The 12,419-nt window shown below is 39.4% G+C and overlaps 1 protein-coding gene across 1 annotated transcript; it reads left to right on the top strand.

Annotated features, from left to right (window-relative positions):
- The first annotated feature begins 11,042 nt into the window (after nucleotides 1-11,042).
- On the top strand, nucleotides 11,043-11,531 carry LOC107489935 (S-protein homolog 19-like). The gene has a single exon (XM_016110698.2). It carries the CDS (start codon nucleotides 11,043-11,045, stop codon nucleotides 11,511-11,513), a length of 471 nt encoding a protein of 156 aa, XP_015966184.1. The 3' UTR covers nucleotides 11,514-11,531.
- Nucleotides 11,532-12,419: the final 888 nt, after the last annotated feature.

Raw genomic sequence — 12,419 nt, 5'->3', positions numbered from 1 at the left:
AAAAGGGAATTAAATTGAACAAGTTATTTCAAAATTTGGGAAGCATGCTCATGTGAAATCAAAATAATTAAATTACCATGTGCATTGAGATAAAAAAAATTTAAATAAGGGGATACAAAAATTACCCCAATGCAAAATAAAAAGAACCAATACACATGGGACAAAATTCAAAAATAAATTTGGTGCATGAGCATGTAATACAAAAGTGGGAAAATTTGGGTAGCTAGGTAAAGAACTTTGAAATTATATAAAGTGTGTATGTTAGATGAGATCTTAGACTAATCAAGGATTCACTTTGTTAGCTCATTTAGCCTTATATATACATCCTTACCTTTACCTTAGCCCCATTACAACCCTGAAAAGACCTCATGATATTTGCATTGGTATGCTAAATATTTGTTGATTGGTAAGATGAAGAACAAAGTTTAGAAAGCATGATTAGAGAAGAGTAGAGTGGATTACCCTAGACACTTGAGAGATTAGAGTGCATATACACTACCAGTGAGGGTTCAATGCTTGATTCTATGTTCCCTGCATACATGAGCTATGTTCTTACAAGTTTACTTGTCTTTTATTGTGTAATTTGAATTAGTAGAATTTGATTCATATTTGTCTTGGAGAACTTATTTACTTTTAACCAAGTAGGTAGAAACATTTTGTATGTAGTTGCATTCACATAGATAGGTTGCATTTCATACTCTCTATCATTCCTCTTCACTCCTTTATAGCTTCTCTTGAGCTTAGCATGAGGACATGCTAATGTTTAAGTGTGGGGAGGTTGATAAACCACTATTTTATGGTTTATCTTATGCTCAATTGAGTGGTTTTTATCAAGCATTTGCACACTTATTCATACTATTTGCATGGTTTTACAATTCCTTTCTAGAATTTGTTCTATGATTGAAAACTTGCTTCCTAGATTCTTTAATTTGTGTATTTTAAATCCTCTCTTATTATCATTCGATGCCTTGATATGTGTGTTAAGTGATTTCAGAGATTACAGGGCAGGAATGGCTCAGAGGATGGAAAGGAAGCATGCAAAACTGGAAGGAATACAAGAAACTGAAGGAATTGCTAAAGCTGTCCAGCCTGACCTCTTGGTACTAAATCGACCATAACTTGAGCTACATAGATCCAAATGATGTGGTTTCAGTTGCGTTAGAAAGATAACATCTGGGGCTTCGCAACGATATATAATTTATCATAGCTGCTCCGAATTTAGGTGACATGGACGCGTGGATGATGCGCACGCATCGCATCTGCGAATTTCAATCCACGCAAACGCGTGGACGACGCCTCCGCATTACTTTGCCGCGACCTGTACGAACCAGAAATTGCTGGGAGCGATTTCTGGGCTGTTTTTGACCCAGGTTTTGGCACAGAAAACACAGATTAGAGGCTATAAAGTGAGGAAATGCATCAACACAACATAGAAGAGTCATATTTTCACTTTTCATAATTTAGATGTAGTTTTTAGAGAGAGAGGTTCTCTCCTCTCTCTCTTAGGATTTAGGATTAGGATTCCTCTTAAAGAAATTAGGATTTCATCTTCCTCAATTTTCAGGTTCAATGTTTCTTTTATTTATTTTCTCAGTTTAGTTTGTGAACTCTTTATGTTTAGATTGATTTTCTATTTAATATAATTTGAGGTATTTCAGACTCATTATTGCTTTCTTCTATTTATTATATAAATAATTTAGATTTTTCCCTTTTGGCTTTGGTTGACTAATTGGTAACTCTTGAGTTGTCAAACTCATCGTGATTGATAATTGTTATCTTTGCTGATTAATTTAAATTCCTATAACTCTAGTCTTTCCTTAGGAGTTGACTAGGACTTTAGGTGTTAAATTAATTTATCCACTTAACTTACCTTCATAGTTAGAGGTTGATTGAGTGAGAGCAAAAAAATATAATTCTCATCACCATTGATAAGGATAACTAGGATAGGACTTCCAGTTTTCATACCTTGCCAAAAACTTTTCTAGTCATTTAATTTTCATTACCATTTACTATTCTTGCTTTTTATTTTATACATTAAAACCCAAAAATATACCTTTTTCCATAACCAATAATAAATCATACTTCCTTGCAATTCCTTGAGAAGACGACCCGAGGTTTAAATACTTCGGTTTATAAATTTTATTGGGTTTGTTACTTGTGACAACCAAACGTTTGTACGAAAGGATTTTCTGTTGGTTTAGAAGCTATACTTACAACGCGATCATATATTTGTGAATTTCTTTACCGATAGAAAATTCGATCGTCAGGTTTGCTCCACGAGATGTAACGCTTGTGGGAAGGGTAGTGGGCTGGTGGGTGGTTTCAGATTCTTGGTGTATCCAGTTGTTTGGTTTTTTGTTTTTCTTTCTCCTGTGTTTGCGGAAGATGAGTAAAGGTTAGTTTTCTCTTCTCTGTTTGTCTCTTCCTTTTCTTTTCATCTTCTTTGTGTACTGTTGTTTTTGGAATGCAGAAAGGAAAGAAGGTAGAGTAGGGACAGATGTGAAAACAGAGGTGAAGCTTGTTGAGGATGTGTGGGTTTGGGACCCGCTGAATCCTTTCGCGTGGGTGGCTGAATCAGTGAAGGAGTATGTTTCTATTTTTAATGACGAGAGTAGTATTGCACAATTAGGTTCGGCTTCTTCATGGGTCAGAGAGGGTAGTGATGTGAAGCTTAGGTTTCTTCCGCGTAGTACTGACGATCGGGTTTTTCATCGTGGGGAGGGGTTTGAGTTCTTTTTTATGTATAACTGTATTTTTGTGGACTTGGGTGTGAGATTCCCTTTCTCCGAGTTTGAGTGTGGTGTGTTGATGCAGCTGAACTGCGCACCATCGCAGTTGCATCCTAACTCATGGGCATTCATTAGGGCTTTTCAAATTCTGATGGGGTTCTTAGAGATTGAGCCTTCGTTGGAAGTTTTCTTTGCGTTATTCAGTGTAAAGGGATTAGCCGGGGTTGTTGGTTGAATCTTGCCAATGTTCTGGGTCGTGCTATTTTTAGTTTGTATAGGTCTTCCTATAAGGGGTTTAAGTCCATGTTTTTGAAGATAGGTGTTGCGGAGGGTGAATATCATTGGTTTGTTGATGAATGTTTGTTGGAGAGGTTCCCGTTGTACTGGGTTCCGAGACCTAGGCAGATACTTGGGATGGATGGAATGGAGTATAGAAATGAAATGATCGTGGAGTTTTTAGTTAATCATATTTCGTCTTCGGGTTTGCTGTCTGTTGTTGAGCTCCTTGAGTTGGAAGTGGATAGGGATGCCCTTGATGGATATATAGGTAACTACTCTATTTGGTTATGCTGTGTGTCGTTGTTTATAGGTATTGATTTCTATGTTTGTGTTTGTAGTTGAGAAGGCTCCGAAGGTGACTTCATCCAGCTTGTGAGCTTTTTTCTGGACGAAGAACGTCGAGAAGCAAGGCTCAACTAGTCAAGTTATGGCAGAGAAAGGTGTTGAGGTTAATCAGCCATCTCCGAAGAAGGTTAGCTTTAAGAGGAAAAGAGGTGAGGTGAAGAAGACTAAGAACGTGGTCGAGGAGGATACGGGAGAAGAGGTTAACCTGGTTCAGGTTAAAAATTTTACTGAAAACCAGAAACTGTTGCATAGTTATAGAAGGGATAATGATTTGACATCTTTATAGAGCGAGCACTTCCCTTTTATTGTCATGGCCGACGAGCATGTTCAGAGTCCTTCTGACGTTAAGCTCATTCATGATGTTGGGGACGTTAGGGTGGCTCAGTATCTGCAGGTGTTTTTTGCAATGATTTGTTTGATTTGTTTATTTATAATTGTTTTTGACGTGGTTTCTGTGTTTAGGTTATTGGTGCCCGCTTGATGTGTGTTGATCGGACCGAGGAGTTGAAACGTTCCAGGGCTGTTTTTGACAAAGCTGCGATGGATCAGCTTATGCGGGAGAATGTTGAAAAAAGTGGTAAGCTTCGCGATGCTTTGGATCTGGTGGATCAGTTAGGGGAGAAGCTCGGTGCTCTCGAGACATCTTTGAAGAAATCCCTTGAGGAGAGAGCGTCTCTGGAAACTAGGTTGGTTGTGCTTGGGGTTGAAAAGAAACAAGCTGAGGATGAGAAGGAAAATCATGGCTTGGAAATGTTTGTGGCTGGATTTGAAAAAGCTGTTGAGCAAGTGAAGTTTCTGGTACCTGATGCTGATTTGTCGAGGATGGATCCCTGTAAGGTGACTGTCAGAGGCGAGCTGGTTGAGGATGATGATGATGTCGAGGGTGAGGGCGAGAATCCTGATTCTCCTGCGAGGGTTTGCCTTGTTATAATCTTTCTTTGGATTGTTCGTTTAGGGTATTACTTTATTGCTTGTGAATGTTTCATGTTATTTGGTTTGAATTATAGCAAAGAAAATTGTGGTGTTGTTAGTGTTGTTTGGGTTTGTGGTCGGTTGGCTTGTGCTTGTTCTGAGTTGTAGTATTAGAAAAGCGTTTGATTAGCATATGTAACAGTTGTTTCGTTTTTCGATAGATACGCTCAAATGCGTTAGGAGTCAATATTGTTTGCTCGAATTTAGTTGCGCAAAGATGAATGATGGGAGTAGATGTTTAGTTTGTAATATAATTGTTTGAAAAGGTGCGGGGTGGTGTGCCTCATTAAAACCTCTCCAGCAAAACCCTCCTTAGGAAAAAGAGTGCATCACCGTGTCCGACTTATAGACTAACTGAAATACAATTTTAGAGAGGATATGTTCCATGTGTTTGGTAAGATAGTTCCATCAAGCTTTTGTATTTTGTAAGCCCCATGGACGATGACTTTGTATACTTTGAATGGTCTTTCCCAGTTTGCACTTAGTTTGCCATGTCCTTGTGGTTTTCGTATGTCTTCGACCTTTCTGAGTATGAGGTCGCCTTCCGAGAATATCCTCGGTTTGATCTTCTTATTGTACTTTCGAGCTATAGCTCATTTTGTTGCTAGTTGCTAAAGTGATGATTTGTCTCGATCTTCCTCTATGAGGTCGAGCTCGGCTTTTCTTTTCTCAACATTGTCGCTTTCGCTTACGCTTGTGGTTCTGTCCCTTTGTAGGGATACTTCAATTGGTATCATGGTGTTGCATCCGTATACTAGCCTAAAAGGTGTTTCCTTTGTTGATGATTGTTCAGTGGTGTTGTAGCTCCACATTACTTCAGGGATGAGCTCGGCCCATTCTCCCTTTGAATCTTCTAATTTCTTTTTGAGGCCCTGCAAAATGATTTTATTGGCGGCTTCGGCTAGACCGTTAGTTTGTGGATGTTCAACGGAAGAAAATTGTTGGATTATTTTGAAATTTTGCAAAAAATTTGTGAACTTCTGATCTATAAATTGTCTGCCGTTATCAGTAATAATGACTTGAGGAATACCAAAGTGGCATAGTATGTTTTTCCATACAAAGGAGATAATTTTTTCATAAGTGATTTTTGCCAATGGTATATCTTCTATCCATTTGGTAAAGTAATCTATAGCGACAATTAGAAATTTAACCTGGCCTAGAGCGAGGGAAAATGGTCCGAGGATATCTAGCCCCCATTTGTTGAACGGTCACGATATCTCATATGTATGTAACTGCTCGGCTCGGTTGTGAATGATTGGTGCGTGACGTTGGCATTGATTGCAGTGTTTGACTTTATTCATGCAGTCTTGTTTTAGCATCGGCCAGTAGTAACCAACTCGAAGAATTTTGGCGGCTAAGCTTCGGTCGCCGATGTGTGTGCCACAGACTCCTTCATGGACTTTATCTATTTCCAATTTGGCTTCTGTTGTGTTTAGACATCGTAGGAAAGGTCTTGTAAATCCTCTTTTGTATAACTCGGTTCTGAGTGTGGTGTAGAAGCTTGCTCTTCGTTTGAATTTTCGTGGATTTTGGATGATGTTTGGTATGGTACCTGTTTTCAAGTAGGTTATGAGAGGTGATCTCCAGTCGTCTTCATGCAAGACACTCGAAATTGTTGTTAGCATAACACTGGGCTCGTCTAGTGTCAATTGAGATAGTATAGGTGTTTTGGTTTGACTTCTTGTTGTTGCCAATTTTGAGAGGATGTCCGCTCTGTTATTTTGCTCCTGAGGTATATAGAAAATATTAAATTTCTGAAAATTACTGATGAGGTTACTAACCGTTGTGTTGTACTTTTCTAATAGGGGATCTTTTACTTGGAAGTTACTTGTTACCTGTTGTACTACCTGTAACAGCCCAGACCACCCGCTAGCACGATATTGTCCGCTTTGGCACACAAGGCCTCACGATTTTGCCTTTGACGATAGAGATGATAGCCTAAGCCCCACACACTTACTCGTCAAAACGCGTCATGCTAGGGAGAGATACCCACACCCTTATAAGGCATGCTTCGTTCCCCTCCCTAACTGATGTGGGACCTTACAATCCACCCCCCCTAAGGGAGCCCAGCGCCCTCGCTGGCACATCGATCTGGGCTCCGACTCTGATATCATCTGTAACAGCCCAGACCACTCGTTAGCACGATATTGTCCGCTTTGGCACACAAGGCCTCACGGTTTTGCCTTTGACGATAGGGATGATAGCCGAAGCCCCCAAAACTCACTCGTCAAAACACGTCATGCTAGGGAGAGGTATCCACACCCTTATAAGACATGCTTTGTTCTCCTCCCCAACCGATGTGGGACCTTAGAGTCGTATTTGACGTTTATCTGTGTGATGCCCATGGTGTGAGCTAATTGCAGTCTTGCTATTAAAGCTTCATACTCTGCCTGGTTATTGCTTGCATGGAAAGTAAATTGTAGTGATTGTTCAAATTGCGTTCTGTGATCATCTTGGAGGAGTATTCCAGCTCCAGAGCCCTTACTATTTGAGGTTCTGTCGACGTATAGTGTCCATACGTTATCTTTAGGTGCTTGGTCTTCTGGAGTTAGTTTTAAAATAAAGTCGGCTAGTGCTTGTGATTTGATGGCGCCTCTAGATTGGTATTGGATGTCGTATTCTGACAGTTTGATTGACCATTTGATTAACTTTCCTGCTAGTTCAGGTTTCATCAGTATCTGTCTTAAGGGTTGTTCTGTTTTGACCACGATGATATGGCTTTGGAAATAGTGTCGTAGGCACCTGGCTGTTGTGACCAGAGCTAGGGCTAGTTTTTCCAGCTTTGGGTAGTGAGTTTCAGCATTCTGAAGTGATATGTTGATGAAGTATACCGGGTGCTGTTGCTTTTCTGTTTCTGTTACTAATACAAAACTAATAGCATGGTTAGTAATAGATAAGTATAAATAAAGTGGTTTACCTACTTCTGGTGTTTGGAGGATTGGAGAGGCCGAAAGTATGGCCTTTAGTTCTGTGAAAGCTGCTTCGCATTCTTCGGACCAATGGAACTTTTCTTGTTTCCTCAGGTTTTTGAAAAAGTGATGTGATTGATGGGCTATATGGGGCAGGAACCTGGCCAATGCTGCAAGTCGGCCGGTTAGTTGTTGGACTTCTTTGACCGTCTTTGGGCTTCGCATGTTTAGGATCGCCTGGCAAATGTGCATAAAGCCGAGGAATTTCCTGCTTTGTACCTCGAAAGCACATTTTTCTGGGTTAAGTTTCATATTGTATCTTCGTAGTTGTTGGAATATCTCTGTTAGGTCTTCGGCGTGGCGTGTTGTATGTGTTGATTTTGCCACTATATCATTGACATAGACTTCTATGTTTCGTCCGATTTGCTTTATGAAAAATTTGTCCATGAGTCGTTGGTAGGTAGTGCCTGCATTTTTTAGTCCAAATGGCATAACCTTATATCAGAAATTACCATTGTCAGTAATAAAAGCAGCCTTATCTTGGTCATGTTCATGCATTACGATTTGGTTATAATCGAAATAGGCATCCATAAAACTTAGACATTGAAAACCAGAGGAATTATCAACAAGTTTGTCAATGCATGGGAGGGGGTATGCGTCCTTTGGACAGGCCTTGTTAAGGTCTGTATAGTCCACACACATCCTCCACTTACTGTTGTTTTTCTTTGCCATTACCACATTGGCCAACCAGGTGGAATATCTGAGCTCCTTGATGAAGCCAGCATTGAGTAGTTTCTGAGTCTCCTCCAGGGAGGCCGCCCTTTTGTCAGTGCCGAGGTGTCTTTTTTTTCTGAGCTATAGGTCGCACTGATGGGTTGATAGCTAGCTTGTGGCAAATGACGTTGGGGTCTATTCCTGGCATGTCTGCTGTGTCCATGCGAACAAATCAACATTTTGTCTTAATAGCTCGATCACTTGGGTTCTCTCATCGTTTCTTAGTGCGTTGTCGAGGTATGTATGCTTGTCTTCTTCGTTTGTTAATTGAACTTTAGTGAGGTCGTCAATTGGCATCGGTCGTTCTTGATGGTTGGTTCTTGGGTCCAAGTCTGCCAAGGGGGGTAGCTATTCCGAGTTATACACCGCCTGGACATATTGTTGGTCGGGCTGTTTTGGTTGTTCGCTATTTAAGCAAGCGTTATAGCACTGTCTGGCCTCCTTTTGGTCTCCATGGATAGTCACCACTTTGTTATCCTGCGAAAGGAACTTGACACACAAATGCACAGTAGAAACAATAGCGTTGAATGCATTTAACGACGGTCTGCCTAGAATGATATTATAAGGACTCTTGCAATCTACTACAAGATATTGTATTTCTAAAGTTCTGCTGTTGGGATAGTCTCTAAAGGTGGTATGTAACCAAATATAACATCGGACAGATACTCACTCACCTGAGAAACCTACCAGTTCTTCGGATAAGGGTTGGAGGATTTTGTCGCTCAGATTCATTTTTTGGAACGTTGAGTAGAACAGCACGTCCGCGCTGCTCCCTGTGTCCATCAGGATCTTCTTTACCAGCAGTTCTCTGACCTGTGCTGTGATGACTATGGGGTCATCTAGATTTCAGTCAGCAACCTTATAGTCCTCGGGGCTGAATGAGATTTCTGGTTTGTCCTTGTTAGTAGGTTGGGATAAAGTTGACTCTGTCATCATCATCAAAGCTTGGTACGATTTTTTTCTTGCCGAGTTCGTACATCCGCCACCTGAAAAACCACCAGAAATGCAGTTTATTATTCTGCGGGGTGGATTGTTATCATTGTCTACCTTTTTTCCATTGTCTCGGGGAGTTGTCGGTCATTTTGGGTTGTTGGCCGAGGCCTTCGATGCTCTGCCTTCGTCCTCGGCTGTCAATGTATTTGTCTAACAGTCCCTGGTGGGCTAGCTTCTCAAGGACATCTTTTGCTATTACACAGTCGTCTGTAGTGTGGTCATACTTTTATTGGAAAGCACAATACTTGGATCTGTCCATGTGCCTCTGGTCCTGATATGTACCGGCTCTGTTTGGGGCTTTGATGAGTTTGGAATGTAATATGTCTTTTACAATGCCCTCTCTTTTCGTGTTGAAAGGAGTGTAGCTGTCGAACTTAGGAGTTAGTCTGAACGATCTTTGGTCTGTCTTGCCGGCTGAATGCCTATTTCGTCTTTCTTCTTCCTATTCGGAGTAGGTTTTTCTACTATTCGTAGTGCTCAAAATTCTTCGACTTCGATTTGAGTTGTCGCTTTCTCTCGGAACTCGGCTAGGGTCTTTGGTTTTGCTATTACTATGGATTCTTGGAATTTCCCTGGCCGGAGGCCACTCTTTAGAGAATGGAGGTGTACTTTGGGGTTCAAGTTGGGTATTTCATTGGTTGCCTCTGCGAACTTGGTCATGTAGCCCTTTAGGCTCTCGTTCAGCCCTTGTTTGATAGTGCTCAGATAGTCAGAGTTGTGAACGTATATTTTGGACGCAGCGAAGTGGTTGACGAATTGGTCGGTCAGGTCATCAAAGTTAGCTAGAGATGGAACCCTCGGGTAGGTTGGAGAACTAGATGAGCGCAGCCCCATTCAGGAAGGTTGGGAAGGTTCGGCATATGATGGGGTCAGACTCCTTATTCATGAACATCATGGCATAAAATTTGGTGACGTGGGCATTTGGGTCTCTTATTCCTTGGTAGGGTTTTAGGATTGAAGGCAAAGTAAGATTCTCGGACATTTTGAAGCTCATAACTTCTTTTGTGAAAGGATTGGTTCTTTTGACGGTTGTTTTTGTGGTTTTAGGGATGGTGTGTCTAGTTTCCAAAGTGTGTTCATCGTTGTCTCCCTTGTGTTCAGCACTTTTGTGTTCTCCTTTGGTATGATCGTGCTCCATCTGTCGCAGGAGCTCGGCCATTCTTTGATTCTCGGCCTTGAGGGCTTCATTGATTGCCAAGATTTCTGCCTGATTGATGTTGGAGGGAGCGTGACTGTGCTCGTCCGCCATCTCTCGTGTCCTGCAAATGAAAATGAAAAAATATGCAAAATAAAGGAAAGTGGGGTTAGACAGATTTCGGCCCCACAGTGGGCGCCAAATGTTCCTATGCGAAAGTGAACTCCGAGGTATAGCTCGTTCTCGTGATACTCGAACTGGCTTTCCTTGGAGCAAAGGGAATGGAACGTCGTCTTCTCGAGGGGAGGCAACGTTGGGTATTTGCAATCTGCAAAGGGACTCCAACGTCCAAGTAAGTATGAGTATGAGTAGTAGAGATGATATTCAGAGCGAATCATGTACCTATAACTAAGTGAGTTATTTGTATATAATAGGGTTCGTTGAAGGCAATTATGCATATCTATTTGTCATCGAATTGGATGGGATATTCATTGGTGGTATGTCTTTCGGAATTTTGGTAGTTTGTGAAGAGATTTATGGGAAGATTGTGTGCTGACTCAATTCCAAATTTATTGCTATATATTTGGTTGTTTTAGTCTAACGGATCATTAAATATTTTTAAAACTTATTTTATATAAAATCGCAAATAAAATAACTTCTCACTATGACTATAAATAGTACCATTGTTTGGTATTTATATAAATGACAAAAGTATAACATTATTTTTTTAAATTAAATATGTTCATGATAAATTTTTTTTAGAAATATATTTTAAATATAAATATAAGAAAGTAAACATTTCTCGCGTATTACACGGGTAATATACTAGTGTATGTATAAAAGGAATAGTCTTCATTCCACGAACTGATATTATCATGAACCCATCATTAATTATATTGTGCAAAAATGAGTACATCATCAATATCACCGTTCAAATCCAAAATGATGAGAGTATCATCATCACTTTTTATGATACTGGCAATACTTCTTTCTTTCAATTTCAAAGTTGGTATGAGTGATGATGATTCCATTCTCCCTCCTAAAGAAATAACAGTCACCATTAACAACAAACTGAACATGAAACTTGGTCTCCATTGCAAGGACAAGCATTCGGATTTTGGGTTCGTAGAACTTCAAGTTGGTGAGAGTTGGAGCTTCGAGTTTTATAACCCTTTTCGCATTTGGTTCTCGCCATTGTATTGGTGCATGTTTACATGGTATAATGGGCAAGAAGTAGTGCACTACTTTGATATTTATGTTGGTAAACGTGATTGGCCAAATAGATGCTCTTACCTTTGTGTTTGGGATATATTTGAAGCACATCCGTGTAGGGTTACCGGTGGAGAACCTGAGTGTTTTCCTTGGAAGAATAATTAATGGACTTGCTATATATGTTTTCCCTATCAATGTAATATATATATATATAAAATTCAAAATATTTTATTTTATGTAGCATTATTATTCTTTTGGTTCAAACTATATATTTCTCGTATTTAATTATTGTCATGAAATTAATTATCAATTTTCGCTCGCGCAAGAGTTATTTTTGGATTATTTGAAATGTGAATTTTTGCATGCGTCTTTTTTTTTTAATTTTATCCTATATATGTTAAAATTCTTTGTTTTGGATAATAATATATAATTGTATTTTTAAAACCTTTTTCTTTCTCGTAAAAATTTTATTACCATGAATCAAGTCATGCTACGGATTGGAGGAGGAATCTGTCTTCCACTGTCTCTGGTCTTGTCCGAATGCCGGTGAGTTTTGGAAGGTGAATCAACTCCCATTCCCTCACCGTTGAGAAGAGCCACGGCGGTGGTGGCTCCAATTGATCGAATCATTTTAGAAAAGTGGAGGAACTCAGCGATCGAAGAGCTTTGGAGGAACAACACCATCTCATCTAATTTTCTTCCTTTTGATTGGTTGTAATATGATACATGTTAGAATTTCCGTTTTTATCCTTATGCCAAAATTAAAGCTTAAGTAGTTGTTTGGTAGAGGTTAGGATAGATAAACATTTATATAATTTTATCTAAGATTTTTTTTTGAAATAAATGGTTTTATGAGATATATGATCGATTTTACATGACCAGAAGATATAGAGGTTGATATTTATTGTTTTCAATTTTTTTTAAAGTAAAAAAATAAATAAAGTATAAGACAAATAGAAAATCTTGAGCCTATAGTAGATTTTATTAATTTGATAATATTAAAGAGACAAAAAATAATTAGTTAAAATTTATTTTAATTAATAAATATTAAATAAAATAAATTTTAATTAT

The sequence above is a fragment of the Arachis duranensis genome, chromosome 5 (genome assembly GCF_000817695.3).
Source record: "Arachis duranensis cultivar V14167 chromosome 5, aradu.V14167.gnm2.J7QH, whole genome shotgun sequence".
Classification (NCBI taxonomy): Eukaryota; Viridiplantae; Streptophyta; class Magnoliopsida; order Fabales; family Fabaceae; genus Arachis; species Arachis duranensis.
Note: the sequence above shows the minus strand (reverse complement) of the source record. Positions and strands in the feature narration are given on the sequence as shown.

What these genes read in the sequence shown, in the direction of transcription:
- LOC107489935 (XM_016110698.2), top strand. Translation starts at nt 11,043, where the DNA reads ATGAGTACATCATCAATATCACCGTTCAAATCCAAAATGATGAGAGTA.